This window comes from Poecilia mexicana, unplaced genomic scaffold (assembly GCF_051168715.1).
Source record: "Poecilia mexicana isolate PSO_F unplaced genomic scaffold, ASM5116871v1 scaffold_13, whole genome shotgun sequence".
Classification (NCBI taxonomy): domain Eukaryota; kingdom Metazoa; phylum Chordata; class Actinopteri; order Cyprinodontiformes; family Poeciliidae; genus Poecilia; species Poecilia mexicana.
Window position 1 is genome coordinate 27,457,853 of NW_028263382.1, and position 25,719 is coordinate 27,483,571.

The window sequence follows — 25,719 nt, forward strand, 5'->3', positions numbered from 1 at the left end:
TGTGTGTGTGTCTCCACTGGGTCCTCCTCCTTCCTGTTACATCCATTCACTTTTCCTCACCGTGCAGCTCTCTCTCTCTCTCTCTCTCTCTCTCTCTCTCTCCCCCCTCTCTTTCTTTTTCTTTCTTTCTTTTTTTTTGCTGTGCGTGTGACTAGTTATCCCCATAAGAGGCTGTGTATTCTTTCTGCATTATTTATCCTCCCTTTTCATCTGAACGGTTCTATTTTCGGACGATCATTTAATGTCCTGCCTCAGGTTGCGCTGCGCCGAGGAGCTGCGTGAATCAGCTTCGGGACGAGGCCTTAATATTGTAAACACATGTGCGCTTCTCATCAGATAAAGCAAACAGTTCTGAAGAACAGACCTTTTATCAGTTCGGTACGCATTGCTGCGAGAGCACACAGAAGACGTGGCTGAAAGTTGATTAGGTGACACAGAGACAAGGAGAGAGAGAGAGAGAGAGAGAGAGAGAGATCAAATTACTGTCCTGTGCAAAAGTTTTAAACCAACTCAAATCCCTTACAGTTTCCCCTTCAGTCATCCAGATTTTCCTGCGGCCCTTTAAAACATTGATCAGCAGATCCCAAGGGCTTCTGCACGACTTTCATCGTTTTTGTTTCACACTTTTCTGACCTGACCGTGACAGCATGCTGCTAAAAATACCAGGAAAGTATCAAATCTCCTCAAAGTTGAATGTGAAATAATATGTTCTTTGTTACAGAGCCTATCACGCGTTGTGCAACAATGATGGGTTGTCCTTTGTAGTTTGGATGAATGAATGATTTATAGGTAAAGGCTGAGGGATTTAACAAATAAACGGAAAAGAAAATTCCTCGGAGGCCGATCTGGTACTGGAGCTTTTGCTTCTTTTTTTTTTCTTTCTTTTTTGCATAATTTACACTGCTTGAAATTTTTTCAAAGCGATATTGTAACAACTTCTCCTTTTCTGTTCATGTGAGAAACGCCGTGCCTCTTGATTATACAACTACTTCCATTCAGGTATATTTAACCTCATAAGGATTTGTATTTGATACAAAAAGTTGGAGATGATGTATTTATAGGAAATAAGATTTGTCTATCCAACATTCACTCATCTGTATTTCCCTTCCAGGCAGGCTGGTGAGAAATTAAAGTAGAAATAAATGATGCAAAACAACCCACCAATAGCAAACTATCATAGATAATCATGCAAAGTCCAGATACACCAATCAACAAGACAAAACAAACAAAAAAATGACAAAAAAGCAAAGCAAAGGATTTAAAAAAAGAAAAGAAAGAAAGAATCAAAGTCTAAGATGGAAACACAAACATATCATGAACTTGTCCTGCACTTTCCTCGGTTTCTTCAGAACTGACAGGAAGTAGCATTCAGAGTCCAATGGCAAAAAAAACAACAAAACCACCTTTAAAAATATCACAATAAACTGTTTGTCATTGGGAGTGCGCGGTGCTATGTCATTTAAAGTTGTACAGTTTCTCACTGAATCTTCTTTTATTGTTGTAATCGACTTCCTGTTCCTTCACGACTTGCTTAGGCAGGTCAATCTCTTCAGATAAGCTTCGACTACCTGCATGCAGGCAGCAAGTCTCCTTTTACCCAGGAAACTCCAGCCTGTAATTGACAGACATTCAGTTGAGTTTTCAACTGTTGCTCACGACTTCGTCCCTTTGCCGTTTCCCTACGTTTGGTTTGGTCCACTGCCACTATGTGTCAGGTTCCTGTTTCACCACTGATGGTTTTTTAATGTAATTTCACACACACACACACACACACACACACACAGACACACACACACACACACACACACACACACACACACACACACACACACACACACACACACACACACACACACACACACACATATATAAAACTTCTTGTCTTCTGTCAGGAAAAGGCATTTTTGTGACTCGTGCGAATCACAACAACCCTTATTTGATCAGAGCCATCCGCCCCACGTAGGAATCAGAACCAAAGCCAAATTAAAAAAAGCTAAAATATGAAATATGAAGCACGCTGTACATTTAAATTAAATTTGAATAGTTTTGATCATGTTTTTTAATGACGGATGATCTCTATGATTAAACAAAACTAGTTAAACATGAGTGGTTAGGTACACTTATGCAGCAATGTGTGTTTAAAGTGAGGAGTTTGGGGTAAATTGGTAACTCGGGGGGTCAGAGCTAAACGCTCAAATCTGTGAGGAGGCGAAGCGATAGTTCACCACCCCTGTGTTTACCTCCGTCTTTCTACATTTTAAGAGCGAGGACACTCTGTGTCGGCGTGTATTTTTGTGGCTGTGAGAACAGCGGCGCAGAAAGAAGCATTCGGCATTTGATGGGACCTCCAGGTCTTCGCTCATCTTCCTTATTGATTTTCTCTTGCTTTCTGTTTTGCGCTCCCGGGGGAGAGGATGTCTCAATTGGTCCCGGCTGACGAAAGGAGAAGCTGAGAAATAGAGAAACAGATCGAGGATGAGAGCAAAAAAAAAAAAAAAGATGAAGGAGGAAGCGGAGGCCGAGGCTGATCGCCGAGGCTCCGGCTGACCCCTGACCTTGATCGTGACCTGGAAGGTTGCCCCCGGAGGTCAGAGGTTGTGTGAAAGTGCCACTGCGGCGATTCACTCCACTGCTGGGTGATGATGATCTTATGTAGCCTCCCCAGCCTGTCTGACTTGATCAGTGTTGCGCTCCTGCCTGCGTCTCCCGAGGGCCTCGCATCCGTCTCTAACCGGGCCACACGAGGCCCGCTAAAAGCACCTCACAGGCAAGAGTCGACGAGCAGCAGGAACGGGGACACAAGTGGAGAGAACAGGCGAGGCCACGAGACAGAAAGGCTGCTTCATTTCATCCCCTATAGCTCCAGCTGGGCTGCTGATCCTGCTGTATAATGGCACTGACACGACGAATGTGTTTGTTTTCTCCGTTTTTAGACTTTACTCAAACGTGCAAGAGCTGATGAGGCTTTTTTTTTTTTTTTTTTTAATCTGTGGGGTGCCGACAAGTTCGCTTCGAAAACACTAAATCTTATGGCGAGTATTTTTGGTCGGGTTTCTCGTGCGAATGTCTTGGACAAAGCTAACTTGAGAGTAACCTTTCAGTAAGAGTTGTGAGCTTGTTTTGAGTAAATAAGTCTTTATTTTTGATTTAATGCTGATTATTTCACTTATAACAAGAAATTTCGTACATAATTGAAATGATCTGCCAGCAGAACCAGCACCTTTTCATCAATATCAAAGGATTACTGGCTTAAAACAAGATCATATATAGTATGTGGCTGAAAAGTTACTTGTAAGTTAGTTTCATCTTATTTCAAGTGGACTAAGTTTTTTTTTCTTTTTAAAGATCTTGCACTAGAAAATAGACCAAAAATACTGAAACGTTTGTGCTCCTGCTGCTGTTTTCCTCATGCGTAGAACACGTGAAAATAAGAAGCGATCCAGCTATTTACAGCGCATGTGCATCCGAGACGTCCATCGGCCGGCGGATTAATCACTGTGTTACTTGCGCCGAGCGGCCCGGCCCTCCTGCTGCTTCAGAGTTGTTCAGATACCGCTGAAGTTCAGCTGAAGCCCCCACAGGGGCCGTGTGTTAAACGCAGAGCTGAGATGCTGTAGATTTGCCCCGTAGACTCGTATCGCTAGATAAGTCTCTCCAAGGTTAACTCAAATAATTCAGCATACTCAAAAGATGAAGGGATTTTTAAGTGAAGCAGAAACAACATAATAAATCATGGATCGTTTTATATCTTCAAAGCAGAGGTTACACTTTTTTTTTTTTTTCTTTTCAAACTTGTCGACAGTGGTTTTCCCAAATTCCTATCTGTCTGCATTGGCTTGATCTAAAACGCAGAAGTGCGTTTTGAGTTTTGATCCGGACCTGTTTAAGGCTTTCGTTTCCCGTCTTGCTTTACGGTGTGGTGCAAACATTTTTAGTGGATTTCTGCACAGATATCTGCAATTCTTGCTTATGTGTCACCGTTTCCTATTATCAAACTACACTGAGTAGTTTTGAAATTGTGTTTTTTATTCATTTTTCAGGAGAAACTTTGAAAAATAGTCATCATAGTCACATCTGCTACGGCTTTTTGGAAAGTTTGCTAGGCATACCCAGGCCTGAGTACCGCCTGACAAGTAAAATCAAGAATACGCTTAACTAGAACCTACATGACAACATGAAGTAGGCTGGAAGATCTCAGAAACACATCGTGTCTCGATTCAAACGCATTCTATTTTGCCAAAACAAAACTTTCAGAAACATATGCAGAGGATTGCAGAAACAAAAGCAGAACTCTTTGTGGTAAGACAGTCATACCAACTGTAGTGTGATGGGACTGAAGCACAAAAATCTTGTTCTCGGTAAATCCTGAAGAAGAACATCCATCCATACGTTTGTGACCCAAAGACCAAGAATTCTGAATGCTTTTGGACCGGAGCCTAGTCAAAGCCTCGACCTGAATCCAATGGAGAAGCAGAGAAGCGAACTTGGACAAAAAATCGCTCCATATTGAAGTCAAACCATTTGATTTCGGTCTAATATTAAAATAAAGTTCTGAGCTCTGATTATGTTCTTCTAACCCAATCAGTGTGAGCTTTGGCGATCATTTCACAACTCCTCACTTGGTGTTTCCTAATCTGTTGTGGGATCTTGAACCCGAATAGAGGAAGTGCTGCTTTAAATTAAACTGCACTGCATGGGCCATGTACAATATTGGCATAAAAGTTGTTCTTTTTTAAGAGCTTCAAATGAAAATCTGAATTTTCTTATTCGGTGGCATGTACATGGGGGATTTTGTGCTAATAAACAACAAAAAAAAAACACACACACACACCAACACTCAACTTTTAGCATGTAAAACCTTTAGTCTGCGTCATGTTCCTGCAAAGGGGGCATTTTGTACAACCAAAACATATTTAAAAGAAAAACGCGCACGCACATTAAAATTGAACTTTTAGTCTGCATCATGCCCAAAAGCACGATCATGCGCCTGTGTTGACTCAAACTTTTGAATTCATCCTGTGCTTAATTCCCTGTTTTATTCGAAGCCACGTCTAAGCCATAAAATGTATCACGTTCCTTTCAGTGTGCCTCCTTGTGTAATGGTTGCAGATAACTATACAAATACAGCATAATGGACACATTGCAGAGCTACTAAGCTTGTAGGGATTATCTCAGACTCGTATTTCTGGTTTGGCTTAATGATAGGTAGCGTCACCAGTCCGGGGCCAAGCCAGGGAAGCGCTGATTAACAAAGAGAAAGAAATGACAGGATTAAACAGTGGAATCATCAGCTCATATGCAACTAAAGGATCAGCAGTCTTTGTGCGGATGAATTATAGAAAGTATATACGAGGAGGAATTGGGCGCACGTTGTAAATCACGTCGCTGCCATTACGTCTTAATGATTAAATCAACACGTATGCATCTGTTTTTCATGCGGCCCGCGGTGGTAATCCAATGTGTTTTATAAAACGCATGTGACCGGCTGCCGTTGATGACGAGAAAACCCGCAGTGGGCCTTTTAAATCACTGCATTATACCCATAAATGAAGTATGAAATAAGGCACAGCTATTTAGGTTGCATATCAGAATGAACGGAGCCTTATTCATGCTCCAGGGAGGAGACACAAACAGCTTCAAATCAAATCAAGTAATGGCCTGAAAGGCGAGGTAGTTCCAGGCACAAGAATGCCCACCTTTGTGTCCGCACACATGCGGCAAAAGAGGTGTTATTATCTATGGCAAATTTTCCTGTTATTTTTGGGTGAATACAATTAAAGTGCAGCGGCTGTGAAGAAATTGGAGAAAAAATAAAGCTATGAAATATTTTAGGTGAACGCTTTTGGCCTTATATGTATATGTATAAATAAATATATATATATATATATATATATATATATATATATATATATATATATATATATATATATATATATATATATATATATATATATATATATATATATATAAATAATAAAAAAAAGTGTGAACACGGGCGTGGATTTTCCACACTGCAGGCCCTGACACACTCGCAGAAACACATGCGCCGTGGAAGTTTAAATTTGGGAAGCCACAGAGTGCTAAAAATGAAAACAATGTGTGCAGCAGATGTGTCACCTTGATAAACCTGGAGCGGCTCGGCTGCTGCTGCTGCTGGTGGTGCTGTGTGTTTTTTTTTTTTTTTATGTTTTAAAGGTGAATTAGGCAGAACAGTTTGACGCAGGAATCCGGGGCAAACTATGCATACAGTGTAATTAGATTCTTTACATATTTCTCTTGGGCTCGTCGACACGCTGAGAGGGTCAGAGGACGTGGTCTGCACGAGTGACGCCCCCCCGGTGGGGGAGGTGTGGGGGTGTGTGGATGGGGGCAGCCGGGGTTCAGTGCACTGCTCAAGGTCACTTCAGCAGCGGAGCTGGATTCACACTGACAGTCTGACCACTGCCTGGCCTGCTGCAACAAGACTATTGGACAAACTGATGCGTGTAGTTGAATCCCTGGCTTTAAACAGCTTAGCTGAATTACTGTACTCACAGAAAATCACACGTTTAAGGCGACATTTCTCAAGTTGCGTTCAAGTCCAACACCTGTGAATTAGCCCGCCTTCTTGTCCCTCATGCGCACTATTTCTTATTCAAGAGAACACACTTTAATGAGGTCCAAGGTTTAATTTTTTAGTTGGATGTTTTGAAAATGTTAATAAAGACACTGGTTCAGTTTTGCTTGAGTGCGGTTAATAATAATTCATGGCTATGTTTCATCTTATTTGAGAAGCTAACCATATTAGCAAAAAATAATCAGTAATGTATTTTTCTCGTTTATTTAAAACACTTTCCTCACCATCCTCTTTATGATTGTTTATTTTCTATGAGTTATTAGATTATGTGAGTACTATATGATTCTTATAGGCTACATGTGTCTGTTCTTCACTATTTTTTTAGAATTTTAGAATCTAATGAGAAATATATATGTATAAAACAAAACGTTTTCATTACTTTTCCCACATTTTGTTGTGCTACAGCCTTATTCCAAAATGTAGTAAACCAATCTCTTCCCTCAAGATTCTACTCACAAATATCTCATTGTGACAACGTGGACACAAGTTTTTGAGTGTTTCTGCAAATTTATTTGGAATAGAAAACCAAAATTTCACATTCACATAAGTATGCGCAGACTGTTTTCAATGTTGTGTTGATCCACCTTTGGCAGTAACCGTCTCTGCGGTCTTGGCCGTGCGCTTTGGATCGTTGTCCTGCTGAAGAATGAACGACTGAACCATCCAGTCTGAGGTCAAGATGCTCTACAGGCTGTTTTCATCTAGACCGCCTCTGGATATTATTTATCTGTATTTATCTTTCCTTCTATCCTGATTGGTCTACCAGCTTCTGCGTCTGCAAAACACCCCCGCAGCATGATGCTAACACCACCATGCTTCACTGTAGGGATGGTGGAGTTTCATCTGGCATTTTCCCACCAAAGAGTTCAATCTTTGTCTCATCAGACCGGAGAGTTTTGTTTCTCATGGTCTGAAAGTCTGTCACGTCCCTTTTGGTAAACTCCAGACGGGTTGCCATGTTCCTGTTATTAAGGAGCAGCCTTCGTCTGACCACTCCACCATACAGGGCTGTCTGGAAGGTTCTCCTCTCTTCACAGAGGAACTCTGGAGCTCTGACAGCATGACCGTTGGGTTCTTGGTCTCCTCTCTGACTATATGGTCGTTTTCCCCCTTATTGCTCAGTTTAAATGGCCGGCCAGCTCTAGGAAGATTCATTCACCAATGATGGAGCTCATTGGGACCTTCAAGGCAGCTGAACTTTTTCTGGATCCTTCCCCAGATTTCTACCTCAAGACAACTTTATGTCTGAGGTCTACAAACAAATACATTGATTTTATGCTTGGTATTTGACCTCTTGACCTGCTGTCAACTGTGGGACTTTATATGGACCGGTGTGTTCGAGTCAAATCCAAACAACTGAATTTACCACAGGTGGACTCCATTTAAGCTCTGGCAACATTTCAAATATGATAAATGGAAACGGCTCAATTTGAGCTTCAACAACAAAGTATTCGGCAAAGGCTGTGAATACTTGTGTTAATGTGGTTCTTTTTATAATGTTTTCATTTTTAATCATTTGCAAAACTTAAAAAAAAAAGTTTTCTATGTTGTCATAATGAGCTATTTGAGGATAGCGTCTTGAGGAAGGCAATTAATTTAGTACAATTTGGAATAAGGCTGTAACGTGACAAAACGTGGAAAAAGTGATGTGCTGTTAATACTTTCCATCTCTGTACATACATTTATCTTTGGTGTTTCCTGACTAAACTACAATTGCTTTCTCAGTTCTCCCTCCTGTTGGATTGCTTGATTAATGTATCTGTTTTATGTGTGAGTGTCTTTCTGGTCCATTCATAGTGAGGATTTTCAAATCTATTTTAACTCCATGCACTTTTCCACATTACGTCACACTACAACCACAAACTATAAATTTTTTTCATTATTATTTTATAATTATTTGTGATAGACCAACACATAGTGGAATATAACTGTGAAGTGGAAGGACAGAGATACTTGTAAGAAATACGTTGAACTTTACGAATGTGATGTGGCAGGATCTGGGGAAACAATTATCCCAGGAAGACGCAAAGACAACTACAGTCAGATTGACTGGAAAAAGTCATTAATGAAGAGAGTAAAATGACTATAAAGAGATGTAAACATGTAAAACGGAGACACAAAAGGACCATAAAGAAAAGCCAAACGGCCATTAAGAGACAATAAAGGCAAAGAGCTGTTAAGTGAAATGATCTCCAAAAATACCTGTCATAAAAATGAGCAAAACAATGTTAGATATAAATAACCCCAAAAGGTAAAAACATACATGCGCTTTGTGTTACAAGTATGAACTAAATGCCCAGTTAGTATTCTATGTAGAGTATTAAAGTGTGGAATGTGTAGGAGCCTAAACAAAATTTGATTGTAGGATCTTCCAAAACTACTGCTCACCACAAACTTCATTACTGGTTCCTTTTTATTGTCCTCATTTGTGCATTTTATATCCAATCATGTGAATGTTAATGTTTACGATGACAAAGAAAATCAATTTGCCTACAGAAAACAAAATAAAGCATTAATAGAATATGCAATATTGCTTAAATTTCAGAAGCCAGATGGCACTGGTGTGTACACTTTTGGCACTTTGAGCTACACTTTCTTTTAGATGGCTTAAAATGCTTAAATCATAGGTTATTTATCTAAATGCAACATTTTTTGATGTTGCATTTAGAGATTATGAATTAAAACTAGCTACATTTTGAAAATAATGTATCACTTTCCTTCTATTTCACATTCATGCATCACTTAGACATGGCCTACCAGATAGATATCAGTAAAAACATTGAAACTTGTCGTTGTAAGGTGACAATGTGTAACAAAGTTCAAGGGACATGAACTTGAACTTTGGAAGATACTAATGATAAGCAAATGAAAACATCAAAACTTATTCCTGCGCATTTTTATTTCAGTTTAACAAAAGTCACTGTAATTAAGTGCCAGTTTGGTTGTTTACCTGTAATTTCTCAATGTTAATAAAATGCTATTTAAGCAATTATAATGGCGTTATTAAGGAGACATTCCTATGAGCTGAGTCCGCTCCACATAGCAGCTGTCTCCGGAGCAAGTGGCGGTTGCGATCCAGTCCGGGTCTTCCGGCAGCCCAGTCCTCGCCACTGAACTCCAACCCCCGCGCTCTCTATCAGCATCTCATTCCTGTCTCAATATGTCTCAAGATGGCGGCCAATGCAGGATCGATGTTTCAATATTGGAAGCGCTTTGACTTACAACAACTACAGGTCAGTTCAACCTCCCTTTTAACCGCCTAGCCCTCGTCCTCTTCGGCCGCTTTGCCGCTCTCCGGGGACTGCGTTTTATGTTTTTATTTCGGCGGCCGCCTCGTAGGCTGTTTCGGAAGAGAATCCAGGACCTCTTCCTCACATTGATGAAAGTGGCTCTCTCGCTGATCAGAAATTGATCCTCTTTGTTCAATTCAACATCGATCGGACACTGCAACCGGGCAAGCCGGGGCGACGCCGCGGGGGGATGCGCCGAAATAAAAGCCAAACGGCGGGGCTTTGGCGTTGGGGAAAGGAGAAGAAGCTCTCGGCTGGCTATCTTTATTGCGTGTTGTTCAACTTTTACCGGAGCGAGTAGTAGCCGTAGTTAGCCGCGACGCTTTAGCCGCTGTAAGGTTGGATAATTTGGGGGAAGAAAAAAATAAGTGCGACTCATTATACGGTGGCGCTGTAGTGACACCAACCGTTGAGACCCACAGGAGCTCTTTGGGCTTTTTATGCTGTTTTGCTGACACATTTTTAGTAAGTTTCGGACCCATTTAGCAACCTTATCGGCTAACGGTTTTGGAACAGTTTATATGGAAGTCGTTTCGGTGATTATGCTTGATGAGCTCGGCCGTTTTTTCCCCTCTTCTGTCGGCATTCACACTTCCCAGTGAGTTTTTTTTTTTTTTTTTAACAGACATTGCCACGTCTGTGGAAGTGGACAGGACGGGACAGTTAAGAACGCGAATGTTAGAAATGTGACAGATTGACCTTGTAATTACGGTAAACTCCTTAAAATGTACCTCCCTCATCCTCTTAACACCCTGTGCGCTCCACGCAGGGGATATGAAGGGGGGAGTAAAAAAAAACATATTGGGCCTGAATATATTAGACCATGTTTGACCTATCACAAGACGCGCGAGACAATGGCACTGTTGTTTTTTTTTCCCGTGGCATTTAACACGCGTTGCTGAATTTCAAATCATCATTTATGAATATTAGTTGCCCGCTCGTCCGTCGTCATTAACATAAAGATTGCATTATGTAGACTGTAGCCCCGATTGTTCATACATTATTTTGAAGGCTGCACAAGCTTTGGGTTTTTAAACTTTTATTTGGGTCATGATGCCCTGATGACTGGGTAGACAAAAGGACAGTGAGCAAGTCTTCCCAGCGGGCTTTGTGTTACACTTATGCCACATCATCAAGGCTTCACTTCTCCTATTTATTTGATCCTATTTGGTCCTCCTACTCGTTGCCCCCTTGTTCATGCATTATGTAAAAAAAAAAAAAAACGAGGAGAAAAAAAAAACTCAGACAGCTTTCTCTTGTCTTTCCTCACTATCTATCTATTTGGCACAGTGGCGGTCCTTGCATGAAAGACTCCCTGGGTAAACCCCTTCTTTGAAGCCCCCCCCACACCACCCAAGAATCTGTTACTGATGTATAATAATTTAATGTACAGTTAATTAGTCTATATATTTTATTTTTCATGTTTGTCTTGATCTTAAAAGACCTATTTGTTAAGTAAGCATAGAAATTGTGTTTTTTTTTTCATGAGCAAATGCTTTATTTTGAAGGATTCGTTTGGTGTACATTGAATCTGTTAAACTTGAAATTTTGTTTATTTTTGTTAAGCAGTTGAGTTGACTTAGACTTTATGCTTTCATGCTTACATCATGGTAACCTTGTAATTCTTTTTTTGTTCGGATTTCAAAAGTACTGCCTAACTTTCTTGAAGATAACGTTCGCTTGTCCTTGCCTAGTTTCACAAACTCCTTCTCGAAACGCGTGTCTTATCAACTTTCTGCCGTTCTCCACAGTGCGGATTTACACAATGCAGAAAAGAAAAACTAGTTACTTTATTGATAAATTGAAGACTTGCACCAAATAGTCGTCCAAGGCTTTTAATAGCCCAATTTCTACTGAAAAGTTGTTTTTTTTTTTTTTCATTCAAATGCTTTGAATCTCCCAAACAAACAAAAAAAAAACCCAACTTTTTACTTTCATCTGTAAATGCACAACCAAGTGGGAAGTTCTTTGAGGCACAAATGTGGGCAATCTTCCTTTTTAATAAAAAAATAATAATTCTCTCTGATTTTAAAGGTACGACCTGTCAGAGAACCTGCAACACGTTTTCTGTTTTTATCGTCGTGGTGAAAAGATCGGAATCAGCCACCATCGCAGCCGACTAGTCAGACGACTAGGAAAAGGCTGATCATTGCATCTCCGCCGTGCATCACCCCTCCTCCCCCTCCCAACATCCTTGACTTCCTCTCCTCCCCCTCCCTCCCTTCCTTTTTTTTTCTCCTCCATTTTTTTCTCCTCTTTCTGGCCCTTCACCCTGCTCTCACCTATTTTGCCCTGCCTGAACTACTATATGCGTGTGTTTGAGAGAGCTGGTCTGGGATCCGTTGTTGTGTTATGTTTTTTTTTTTTTTTTGTTGCTTTTTTCATAGATTGACAGCCAGCACGGACAGTGGAGGCACTGCCAGCAGCCAGGACATAAAAAATGCATCGCATAAGTTTGCGATAAAGCCCTGGGTAATTATGGCAAAGGCCCCTATCACAAGCGATTAGTCAGGACAGTGAATCTGAGCGTGTGCAAAAAAAAAAAAAGGGCTGGCGGTTGGCAGGCCTGTCTGCAGGATAGGAATCAGCCGGAGCTGGTGCGCCGTGTGCGAGTGTGTGTGTGTGTGTGTGTGTGTGTGTGTATGTGTGAGCGTGCAGAACCGCTCAGAACATTCACTTTCTATTATTGATGACATCTTATTTACTCTCCCTCCCACTGTGAGGCTCCTAGAGGAAAGCCTTCAGAGAACAACCTTTTCTTCTTATCCCCCCTTATCTTCCCCCCCCCCGTTTTTTCTTATTATTTTTAAGGCTAATATGTGGCTGGCATGATATGATCAGAACCAACGCACGACCTCGTCAGCCCGGTCGACTCTTAACCCTTTTCCGACGGACGAGACGGGACCGCACACAAACACACACACACACACACACAGACACAACACGTGCTCGTCGCCTGTTTTTCCTTTCAGGAATGTTTTCTTTCTTGTTTTCCCTATTTGAAGATGAAACTCCAACCCCAGCCGGGATGTCAGTAGCTTTAAGCAGTCGTGGCGTCTGTTCCTCGCTCCAAATGCTGATGTTCATTAAAATCTTATTTGATCAGTATGTCCCATTCCCTGTGTGGGAAAACGAGCTAGGTGGTTGTTAGAGGACAGAGAGTGCTTTGAAACAGCACAGTAAGCTGTTAAGTTGTCTCTGTATGATTTTTTTTTTCTTCTTCTTCTCCCCCTCCACCAACCACCACTACAAACACAAATGGGTGCAACTGTGAGGCTTTTAGCAAGGTCTTGCACACTTGCAGAGTGGATCAGTGATTCAGAGATGATGGCAGGGTGACAGTGAATTACAGATGGAGGAGGTTTTAACGTCTGTAATCCCTCTCTGTCCATTACAGAGTTGAGTTTCTTTAGAGGGGAGGGGGATCATCACTCTTCTCTCCTGTTGTTTTTTTTTCTTCTTTTTCTTTTTCCCCTCTTTTTTTTTTGTGTGTGTGTGTGTGTGTATTTTTTAAGACCTAGTCGAGCGGTTCGCCGGAACGTCGCATGTCTGCTTGAGAAATGACTCTTCGTTACAGACGCTCCTTAATAAGGCGCATGGGTGAATAGCCGTGCCCGAACCTATAGTTTGTAATTTATTTATTTATTTATTTTCCTGCAAGTTGAGAAAATTAAGAACAGACCACTCAGTTACACGCAAATCCCAGTTTAGGCCTAATAGCCCCACATCTCACCTCGTAATATTTCCCTGGGAAAAAAAAAAAAGAAGAAAAACGCACCCCAGATGCCACTTTGAGAGAGGAGGGGGGGAAGCAAAATAGTCCGGCGCTTTAGCGTGAAGCTAAACAGCGACTTGAAGGGGGAAATTGATCCGTACACTGTTCTTAATTCACCACCTCCTAATGGGTAAATTTAGGAAAAGGGTTTTGTAAACCGACCCCGGAGCTGCGGCCGGTGGCAACCCGAGTGGTATAAATCTCTCAACGACTGGCTCGCTGTTGTCTGCAGGAGTTTTAGTGTTAATTTATGAGCTGGTCGTCTGAACCCACTGGCGGGATATTTTTACCCCTCTTGTTGCTGCACAGGCCGGGGGAGCACGGAGGGACGGTGGGGGGGTTGTGGGGGCATCACGTCATGGTTTCACCGTAGCCAACTCGCTGCTCTGCCCAGTGACAGAACCTGGCATCGGGACTGAAGTTTCACTGTGTGGTGCTGAGCGACTAAGCATGAGTCAGAGAAAAAAAAAAAAATGAACAAGTGCATGTCAGGTCTCCAGTCTGTCCTTGGGTCCGCTCTTGGAGGGTCTTTGTCCTCTGTCTGTGAGGTTTTACTGTGAAGGCGACGGGGATGCTCACGGAGAAGAGGGCAAAGAAAAAAACAAAACAAACACTTTCCATGTTTACTATATTGGCCGGTATTTCTAGGTAGAGGCCGTCCTGAAAAACTTCTCACTTTGGTTCCATTTCAGTCTCTGCTTAGTCTACCCAACCTGCAAAGGATGCAGGAAGAGACCCAATCGATGAAATGTTTTTGAAAAATATTTCACTCAGTTTAAAAGTACTTTAATCAGACATCAGAGCAACTGTAACTTTGCTCTGTCTTGTCTGAATATTGTAAAGAGCTGTCCATAGCTGCAACAAACTCAGATAAAAGATAACCTAATTAGTGAAGGGATGCAGCGATCACATGTTTCCTGGCCAATAACGATTTCCGGTCGTCTTTGTGGCCGGAACCGCCAATTCCAATTTGGACCGAATCCCAATATGTTTGTAAAAGTAAGAAAGAATGTGCTTCCTGTCCTTTCATAGTAGTGGTATTAAGGCTCAGAGAAAACAAGGTCGTTCCTCTTTATGCACCAAATTATATGTCCCTAAACTGTATCTGGTTTTTATTTAGAAAATCAGAAACAGATTGAAAAATGATCAAAACCAGGATGGGGCTGGCTGGATCAGAGCAGACAGGGAAAACTGATGCTGACTACTGACTGGTGCATCTCTAGTAACTTACCAGTATTGAAAATTGTCAAGAAAACTCTAAAATGACAACAAAGTACTATATCAGTTGATACTTTGAGGGGTTATAATAAAAATGGAAGAGGCTTGCTGTGGCCAATATGTCATTTCTTGGCACATTATTTTTTTAAATTTAATTTTTTTTTTTCCAATAGTTGCTTATGACATAAATACATGTTTCCACCCATTTTTCTAAGGTGCAACACCCCTTCACAGTATTTGCTGTTGCTTTACCAACTCGTATAGTAGTAGTAGTTGTAGTAATATTTGATCACAAGCAACTGTTTCTGTCATTAAATAAATGCAAATCCCTACAGAAATCTGAACGCTAGATGTTTCAGTAGTTTGACAGAGCGTGTTAAATAATATTTTGGCAGTTGCTGTATCAGTAAAATCAATAACATCTGTTAGCTCTTTATAGACTTCTATCTGTTTGTGTGGTAGTTGCTGGGATCATAAGCTGGCAAGTAGGGAAAACAAAGCTACAAATAAGCCCACTTGTTCTTATTTATTTTTTTTCCCACTAAAATGTGACTGTAGTCGATCAAAATTCCTGACCTGTGCGTATTTCGCTCCGTAACTTTAAATATCAAACTCCCACTGATGAACCTCTCTCCCTCCCTCCTCGACCAGCTAGCAACAAGAGCAGAGAGGGGGGGGGGCGGTTTCCTGAGGCCTAATTCCAAGTGGCAGGCTTTATTTCCAAACCCACTTGGAGTCTCCCTCACCTACAGCATCATAGAGTTTCACCGTGTCTCATGACAGAGGCATAGCATACATTAGTGTGCTGGTTCTCCTTTTGAGTTTAAATCTACACTTGTGCCTTGCTACTGAGCGCAAGAAGTTAGCCAAAAGTTCATATTTTCAAGTGAAAGTGTGGTGGCGTAAGAATAGACAGAACAGTGGCAATATCTTTGCCACTATTTCTTGATTACTTTTGGTTATTTGGGAAAAACTGATGATGGCGACACAGTTAAAACAGATGTCTGCAGCTAAGAGCTAGATGGATTCTAAGTTCTCAGAAGTGTAGACTGACGAATATATGCCATGTTCTTTGAATAATTAGGCCTTTCTCTTTTTAAAAACTTTAATTTTTAAGTTTTGTGAAGGCAAACAAACAAGCAAAACAGTAAGCAACAGTCTGGTAAGTAATTAGACTTTTCTACCTTTCAGGTCCGAAGCGCTTCACTTTCTCAAACTACCATTTTATGTACCAACAATGTCTTAGACCTAGTATTATCGGATAATTGTTTGAAAATAATTTCTGTTTCAAGCTTTTTAAAAGACAAAGTGATGTGTTGTACTGTTTTAAGGAAAAGTTGGATAAAAGAACTCTTGTTGGGGAGAAGTTGCCTTTGACATTTCTCTACCTTTGCATTATCAAATTACGAGAAGTTCATCAGTCAGTAAAGTACGTCCTGTTTTGCAGCGATGCACTTATCAGGCATTTACTTCCAGAGACTGATTTCAAGTTTTCTATCATGTCTGACCTGTTTCTGATACGTGTAAACTAATCATTCAGTAGTCAAATGTAAAAAAAAAAAAAAAGACTAAAAGGGAAGTAGAGCTGCATGTTGCTTGATACAGGTATTAGTGTCGAATCCCAGTGAAAACAAGGATCTACAGCATTACCGCCACAGATGAATCATCACCAACGTTTCAAAATACTTAAGCATTGAATTAACTTGTATTTGAAGTGTTACAAAAAACTTTTTATTTTCAGATTCATTTTGCGCTTCATAAAGATCGAATGCAAAATTGTGACATAAGCCGATTTGATGAAAATGGGTGGGGGAAAAGAATAGCTCGACAAATCCTACATTCAAAAACCTGATTGTTTCTTAAGGCTCAGATTTCTTATGACTCAGCTCAATTGATGATTATAATTGTCATCTTATGAAGTGTTGAGCAAGACGTTGATGGAGGGGGAAACTCAAGCAGATGCAGTCGTGCAGGACAGGAAGTAGTCTGACTTTGTCAGGGTACGTCTGATGACTCCTAAGGTGAATATTCAGGTGACGAGAATCTTTTTTTAGAAGGTTTACTGAGCGGATTTATAGTTTTGCAGTACTTTGTTCTCCATATGTTGTGTTTGTGTTGATGCACATAGTGAAAGCTGTTTCTCTACCAAATACTCTGTGGCCTTCAGCATCTAAAGCCAACCTATTGGTACCTAATTTTAGTGTTGTTTATCTCTGTTATCATGGCGTAGCTGGGCTAAAAGGGTCTGAGTGGCCCTATGTGGAGAGCTTATCCCATGTCAACCCATGACTCCAGTATCAGTGTACTGTTAGATCATTGACCATAGGTATTGAATTCTAATAGGCCTATTGGCGTGTCCTAATGGTCCAAGTATTGAATTATGATATTGGCAAGCGCTGATGGCCTCAGGATTGAATTATGATATTGGTGTGGAGCAGCCTAATGGTTCCTAGTATTGAATTATGATATTGGTGCACTTTGATGGTGTGGGGATTGAATTATGATACGTCTTGCTATCTGCTAATAGCTCACTCTGTGTAATTTTCAGTGTCAGTCATGGCTTTAGTTGCTGGATCCATAGTCAGCCCTATGGGCCGATCTGTCAGTCTCATCCAATGAGTCTTTCAACTTTTCTTCTCAGTTGCTCTCAGTCTTTTGAGCAGTTACGTTATTCGATTCTGCTCAATGCAAACAAAAATGTGTTAGCTTGACATACATATATATATTTTTGTGGTTCTAAGGTATAGAAACGGCAACTGTTTCCAGAGAACACCAAAGCGAGCTAGTCTCGGTTCGTATATCTGTGATTTATTCATTTATTTTTCTGTGGATTTTGGTCATCTCAATCTCTACCTTTTTAGTTATACTGAGCCCGGTGTCCTCATTTCAGTAGTTTTACACCAGAGATGCAACGGTTCCTCTGGCCTCTCACATAGTAAATGGGTGGCTTGCTTCTGTGTCAGCCCTCTAAAAATAACACACACTGCTGGCTAGGCTCAGCAGAAAACTACCACCGATTATGATGATTCAACTACCCTGTATTCACAGGTGCATATTTGTGTCAGATGAGGCGGGTTTTGCTTTCCAGATCGTCCTCTGTGTTGGGCATGGTCTTGGCTGACTTTTCTTTTTGCTTTGTTGTTATGTTGGGGAAAACTTTGCTGAAGTGAGGAAAATATTTTTTAGCAACTGTTGAAAAATACCCCAAACTGCTTATGTGTATATTTACTGCAGTCATTTGGAGGAGCCTACATTTTTCACAGCTGGCATGATGTTGATGGTAAGTGCTTGCACCCAGCTATTGTCATTAGGTCGGACTAGCTTGACGCTTAAGCTAAAATTGATCCCCAACATTGTCCAATGAAACGTGGGAAATTCAGTACAAATGATGCCCAATAGCTGTTAAATTCATTGAGCACCACGAGACGCCACTAACCTCCCCCCTCTAACCTTTGGGCTACGCAGCTGTCAGACTGGAGCCACGGTTCAGAGGTGGCGTGACCCTTACGGCCTCAGCATGACCTGGGCTGTCTGACAGACCTAACCTTTACCAGAAACAGATGATGACTTCACCATCTGTCTTGTGTTTAGTAGGTCTAGCCTACTTGAACTTGAACTTGTTTGAGACATTATTGTGAGGGGAAAAATACATCACAAGATTTGAGACTGAATGCCAGTTTCTGGACATAACTCTTTACCTCACCATGCTCCATGTCCGTCGACGCCTAATTCAGGAAGTGATTGAAATATCCTACTGAGAATTTTGCAACTTTTTCAATACGTGTATACACCATCAATTTGAACAGATTACTACTTTATCATGTTTAATTTGCCTGTTTGTCATAAACGTTCTACTGGAACAAATATAAGCTCACATTCATTTTCAAGAAAAGAAAAAAATGCATTGCCAAATGTACCCTTATGAAACAACAGATCAAGTTTATTGTATTTAGATTTTCAGTAATGTCGCACTCCAAACAGAAAAATAAACCAATTTTGTCAGTAGCTCGAAAATGCAGACCACATTTATCTTCTGACATACTTGGCATTCTGAGGATTAGTCTGATTGCAAGTTTACTTGAGGGCTACAACAGCTTTCCATTGCTTATGGACAAAAGAAAAGACAAATTTGCATGTTTGGAAATCTTTCCGGATGTTAAGAACAGACAGTCATATGTGAAAACGAAATATAAATGAGATACCGAACACTCGTGTGGCAAATGATATTTCAATCCCTGGGAATCTCTAACTAACTGATGTGCATCGCACTACAGTAATATGGTGGAAAATAGTTGCATTTTTTTTTTTAGCAGAGATCAATTAAGTGGCGTTAATGATTATTTATGAGAACTTCATAGTGCTTATTGTAAAATTAAGATATACGTTTGTGAGTGGATATTCAATCACAGCTCTTAACCTTTTGTTTCCATGAGTGCCTCTTCAAATTCCTAGTTTATCAGGGCTAGCAAGCCTCCCCCCTTACTCCACAAATACTAAGATGCTCAAAATGTAGGAAGGGGAACAAACCATGAGAGGCAAGAAGTGAAATTACCTGTCAAACTTAAAAAAGTAGTTTTCAACCAAAACAACCAAAGAAGTTTCAGTTTTGGTGCAGAACTTGTGTACCTCATCCAGAGCTGGATAATGCGCCTCATCTGTCGTCTAAGTCTTTCAATTGGATTTTCAATGCTAAGCCGCGTAGCCGTCCATCTCCTCTCCCAAAAGTGAGAGTTGCCCTCTTGAGTAAGGGGGAGGGGGAATTGACTGTGTGTGTTTAGTCGACACAGGCTCATCCGCTGACTGCTGTCTGACCCTGAGTTCAGCGGTACGGTTATTAATAGGCCCGGAGGCCTCAACTTCCAGGAGGCCCTCTGATCAGCTCCAGATGTGGAATGAGAGGACAAATCTGTGGGCCTATCCATGTTTCACATGAAGCAGAAAGTGGGGAGATAGGCATTTGGCGAGACTGATAAAGAGCTAGGGAGGAAGGGAGGTACGCAAGACCTTTCCACAGCAGGAGTGTGTTTTGCGAGGCTTTGTTTTCATGTGCGTTGTTTTTTTCTTTTTTTTTTTTTTTCCGTTTTTCTTCTTTCATTTATTACACTCTCTGCCCTCAGACCAAAAGACCATAAAAACGTATGGTATCACCATGGCGACCATAATAACCACCTATAAAACAGCGTGTAAACTGTGAAATAAGACAAACAGACCAGAACAGCCTTGACTGGCTGGCTGGCTGAATGGCTGCCTTCCGCCATAAAACTATTTGAGAGCCAGACTGAAGGAATGCCTCGGAGGCTGCTGTGGCTGTCACGACACATGAAAGGATTAGGCTCTGTGTTTTATCTCCTCTTTATCTGATGGTAATGGATAAGCCGAGTGTAGCCTATCATCCGACGCTCGGGCTGGGGGTTTGATGTTTTAGTAGGGTGACGGTTTGTTGAGTTGACCGCTTTGGTCTATTGATTGCTGTTTGATGGTTTTGATATGTAGGCTGCGTGGAACAGGTCAAGTCTTTTATGCAGTGAAGGCTCCAAATAGCTTTTAGCTGTCCTTCACTCCCCCCCTCTTCCCCATTACTCTAGTGGTTCGTTTGATGTTTGGATCAATCAATAGAAAGAGCCTGAGCTCTTACACATGCTTCTTCCTACTTCCCACTGAGCTCAATTCTTCCTCCTTCATTGTGCAGCCTTTATATCACATTTTCTCAACACAGAATAAATGATATAATTACAGCTCATTACTTAGCCTAACGCAGGCTAATTATTCTGTCATTATGGCAAGGATTAGCTATGCTCATTCTCTCCTTTGCACTGTTTTCCCCTCAAAAGTCATGCGAGCGGTGCAGAAAAAGTCTGGCTCATAAAGGCTGAGTAAGACAAAGCCCCTGGACATGTCCTGTTGACGTTGATCGTATAGACCGCGGGTGTCAAACTCGGTCAGACGACGAGGCCTCGCTGGGAAGTAGTGACAGCGCAGACCAGACACATTAAATAGTCCGGGCACAGAGAGATGCCTAACCTAATGGGGCATTTTGATGTATGCCTTTTAATTTATGCAAAGAAATCAACATGCTGCTTTTATAGGCCATGGCACAGCTCATGCTGATGTGTCATCAGACGTCTAGAAAATTACTGGATACAACAGATAGACGAGGCTAAATTTAAAAGTGGGGGGTGAGGGAGGTGGAGAGACATCATGCGGAGCAGGGTTGTGATTTATCAGAGGCACGTGAGTGATGGACACCCTCTCTTTCTTCTTTTTCTCTTCTTTTTTTCTTCTTCACTGTGCCGTCTCTGTGCCAGAGGCATGAAGCCGCAGGTCGTCCTTATATAGAAGTCTAAGTGAATTACAACAAATGAAATGGGCTAACGAACTGAGAGCAGAAGAGCACTGAACACCGCGCTGTTGTCAAGGGTCGGAGGCTTTCTGGGTCAAAAATAGATGCAGATGAGTGGAGGAAGGTGTGGGTGTCTGTAGTGGGACTCTGCTGTACCGCACCTGGGACTCTGTCATTGGCCTGTGATGCCATCTGTGATTCACATATGCAACACACCAGTACTTAAGGTATATTGGTACTTATGTAGGTATTTAAGTATTTGCTGTCCACTTTTAAAGCTCTTCTTAAAGCACATTTTTATCCTTTGGCATTTAGCAAACGTTGAGACTTTTGCTCTTACTCTATAGCGTTTTATTGTTTCTGTTGTTTTTTGTTTTGTCCTTTTCATATTTTGAACATTTATTGATTTTTATCTGTACAGGACTTTGTCACAGTTCCTGTTGTTTTAAAGTGCTAAAGTAGTAGCAGAAATCCATCCGTTGAATACATCAAAAACAAGAACTCGTGTCATCTTTGATTTATAAGGACATCAGCCAGCGATATGTACTTCAATGCACATATATTTAGTTTAATAATAATCTGATAAAGGTTAGGTTGATTAGTATATTGGGATAATCCTGCATTTGCTGGAGTTTAAAACTTTTTCCATGAACGAACTTGCTGTACATTTTTAGATGCTCTAGCCCTGGAAAAAAGAAATGTCAAAATGATAATCGGCAGGTCAGGCAGTAAAAAGAAAAAAAAAAAAATCAGTATAAGCCAGGAAGAGCATCTTTCTTTGAATCACTGGTTTAGTCACTTTTGTGAGATGCCAGAGGAATTTAAGTTTTTTTTTAATAGCTTTTTGGCAAATAAAGTAATACTGTTCTGCCCCTCCACCACTTGTTGACATACTCTGCTGGTTGAATAAAGGTAAAAACGGTTTACTCCACTTAAAAGAGAAACAAATTCAGCTATTTGGAAATTAGTTATAGAAACTAAAGGAATACGGCTATTAAGCATGGTTTTTGTGTTAAATGGCATCATAATTTGGAGTTAATGGTGTGTGAGATCAATGGGCAGGTTCCGGACGGTGCAGTCGGTGCACACTTCTCATGCCCAGTTCACCACATCAACTATAAATATAGCTTAATCCTGTCTTTACTGTCACCGTTACTGGTGTATAAAAACCCTATTTAAAATAAACAAATGACTGTTGGCCTGGTGGGTTGGGGGGGCAAGTGAAGCCTGGTCGCCCGCCAGGCTTATAATACACTGGGGTAGGCCCTGCTTACGGTAACTCTGTTCTAAAACTAGAGCCGAGTTGCACAGTTGACTGCAGCCTTGCTACCTGAGCTGCCAGACTTGTTTGCTAGAAAGAATACAAAGGTAAAAAGAGCAGTTTCCAAATGTTTATTCTATACTTTTACTTGAGAATCCCCATTAAAATATCATACATATTGCTAAATAACTTTAGCAATATAAGTAGAAAAACAACTTTGGTAAAACAAGAATGATTCTTTGAGATCCATCAATCAGCTGTCCAAAGTTCAGAACGTGCCAGTTTCCCTGATTGGTAAAATACCCATAAAATCAGATTTTGATTATATCTGGTTCTGTTCATTAAGTAAATCACAACTGGAAGAATAAATGACTTTTGATCTATAAACATATCAGATAGCAAATACATGGGCTTTTTTATATAATAAATACCAAATAAAGGTTAGAATATATATTTGTGCTGTTGCTTTCTGATCCAATAAAGAATCTGTGGCACTGATCAGTTAATGTCAAGTTTCCACCATTTGCATTTCACGTTATGTCAACTATTAGCACTACTAAGTTCACAGCCTTGGGTCTCAGGCCTGTATATGCGCTGTAGGGCCTAGAGAGCCCTTGTCCTCCCCCTCCTCTGGACTTGATTAATCCCTATCACCCCCCCTACTCTATGATCGTGTTTCCATTTTTTCTAGTCTGTATCTGTTCCTTCATCCCCTCCCCAATCTTCCCCTCACTGGCACAGAATGGCTTCCTGGCAGAATGGAGGCATTAATTCAGGGATGAGAGGTGTGATGCTCTCTCTCCCTCTTTCTCTCTCTCTCTCTTGCTGTGTCTCTCCGGTTCTCTCTTTCTCTCCACCGGTGTTGCGTTTGTAACGCCTGGCCTTTATCGTAGCCGAAACAGCTCACTACCCTCTGATCCTATCTCGGATCTCAATATCCTCGCCGTTCCACCCTGTAAACGCAGGGATGAAAAATCTTGCCCTTTCACCAATGCATTACACCCCAGCATATCGCCGTACGCCCCCCCTCCTCCACCCCATTCCTCCCATCGCGCTCTCCATACCACTCACCCTTTGTGACACGGGCCTCCAGCGAAATTCGAACTCCGCAAAATGAGACCAAGTGAGCTGCACTTCCTTTACGCCAGAAACCATCTTAGTCTCATTATATTTGTATTTAGGCCCAGCGCAGGCCCTTGAATCTCCCTTGTCAGACAATAGGTCAGGCAAAATAATGACTCGCTCTCTGTAAGCTTCAAGAGAGTTAAGGCTTTGGATGTAGGGGAGATAAAACAACAACCGGTCTCTCAGCAGAGAAACATGGATCAATACAAACGAAGCGGCGGTGTAAAAAGGCTGTTTTTGATCCTGGCTTGCGTCAGCACGGCCGAGGTGAGTCTTGACAGCTCCCGCGCTGTTGGTAGATATGGATCTGTGTTCAAAAAAAGGAGCAAAACGCTCAGGGAGCACAAGCGTCTTGTTAGGCTGTGGAGCGTCAGCCCCCCCCCCCCCCCCCTTTTCCCCACCCCGTTCCCCAACCGCCCTGCATGCAAACACACGGGCTGAAATCGTCATTGCACTGAAACTGTAGCGTTGGCTTGAAAACTTTGTGGCTTTTTACTCCAAAGTAGGGTAGAGGAAAAGCAAAAATGGAGGATAAGACTTGTGGTTTGTTCTTGAAAGCGGCGTCTGCTGGCATATTTAAAGCGCTCTAACCTGCTATGTCAAAGGTAGGTAGGAAGGGAAGCAAGCAAGGATGGCAGGCTCTTATCTTTGCTGCTGTTGTGTTTTGGGGGGTAGGGGGGCGTGCCTGTGATCTGCCATCGTGTACTGTGTCGTCGTAGCGAGTGTGCCTGTCGCTCCTAACTGAGCCGCCACCCCTCAGCTCCTCCACACACACACACAAAGTAGGTTTTGGCAGACAGAACGAGTCAGCCGCCGTGGAGCTGGAACGCTGTGCCGGGTGAAAGAGTGGGGGCGGGGTTGAAAGGTAGGCTTCGTAGATCTTTAGATAAGACATCTTTCCAGACGCCTTTACTGTTTACTATCATAACCGCATAACAGCCTCAGACATGTTGGAGATGAAAGGAAAGATTAGTGACTGCTCTTGCAGGATAAAAAAAAGAACTTCATCTCTTAAACATCTGTGTCATGATGCCAAGTACAAAGGCTGTAAAAGGCTCCTCACTTTGTAATAAAAACTTGACATCTTTATTTTCATATTAGTTTCCTCTGTAGTGGGGCTTCTATGGTAACCACTCCTAAACTGCATGTGTTTTTTAATGTCTCCCTTAAATTTAGAGCTCCTACTGTAGATGTAAAACTTGTAGATGGTGGCCTGCAGCATGTATGGATCAAAGGAATGGTATTTTTATTGACAATTTCAAATTTTTCTAAAGGTTTTATCTGCTGATAGAGAATTTAATCGATTCTGACTTTACTTTAAGAAGTATGATGCCAGAAGTGTGGCAAACTGTTTTTATTTTCTAGCCTTCTGCTATTATTGAAAATGAATTGTTAAAATGGTATTGGGAGCGGAGACGTCACATTGTGATGGAGCAATTGCACTATACCAGGGTTTTACAATTTAAAACGTATGAGAGTCGATATTTTAATGACTTTAGCATCTCATCCTGCCAGTTAGCATATCTAGCTTAGCAAAAATAGTACAGTTTTGTGTTCATATTAGAAAGTATTTTTTATTTTTTTATTTGGGTTTTTTGAAGTGAGGTTCTGTGATTATTGGTAAAGGATTTATCATTGTAAGCATCAGCTGCCACTGAGTCTATCAGGATGATTTCTAATTCACCAACCTGCTGGTTTGATGCTCAATGTAATGCCACACAAGAACAGAAACTTTGTTCAGCTGAACAAAACGCCACCAAATCTGACAGTGGTTCCTTGTCAAATTATAGATAAAAACATATATAGTTGTGTCTTGCTGATATAAACGTTTTTAGTTTCAACAAGATTTGTTAACTTTTTATAAACTCAGTGGCTTCTTTCTACTATAGATAAGGGAACTATTACTGATGGTAATAATCTGAACTAACTTTTAACGTAAGATTTCCAAAAGGCCACCAATATTTTAAATCCAGAACATTCCTTGACAAACGCTGATTGAAAGCATGTCTAGTAGTGCAGCTTTGTTGTGGTCTGGTCAACCTTCCTGTTCCTTGCTGAAAGTGTTGCTCTCCTTCTGGCTGAATGAAACACATA

General features: G+C 41.2%; 1 protein-coding gene across 2 annotated transcripts in view; it reads left to right on the top strand.

Moving 5' to 3' along the window:
* The first annotated feature begins 9,693 nt into the window (after positions 1-9,693).
* The window catches only part of cux1a (cut-like homeobox 1a), an 89,349-nt gene continuing 73,323 nt past the window's right edge, over positions 9,694-25,719 (top strand). For both annotated transcript variants that reach the window (XM_088011976.1, XM_088011975.1), the window contains exon 1: positions 9,694-9,849. In XM_088011976.1, coding sequence (XP_087868102.1) covers positions 9,787-9,849 — 63 coding nt within the window. In that variant the 5' untranslated portion in view covers positions 9,694-9,786. The remainder of the gene's footprint in view (positions 9,850-25,719) is intronic.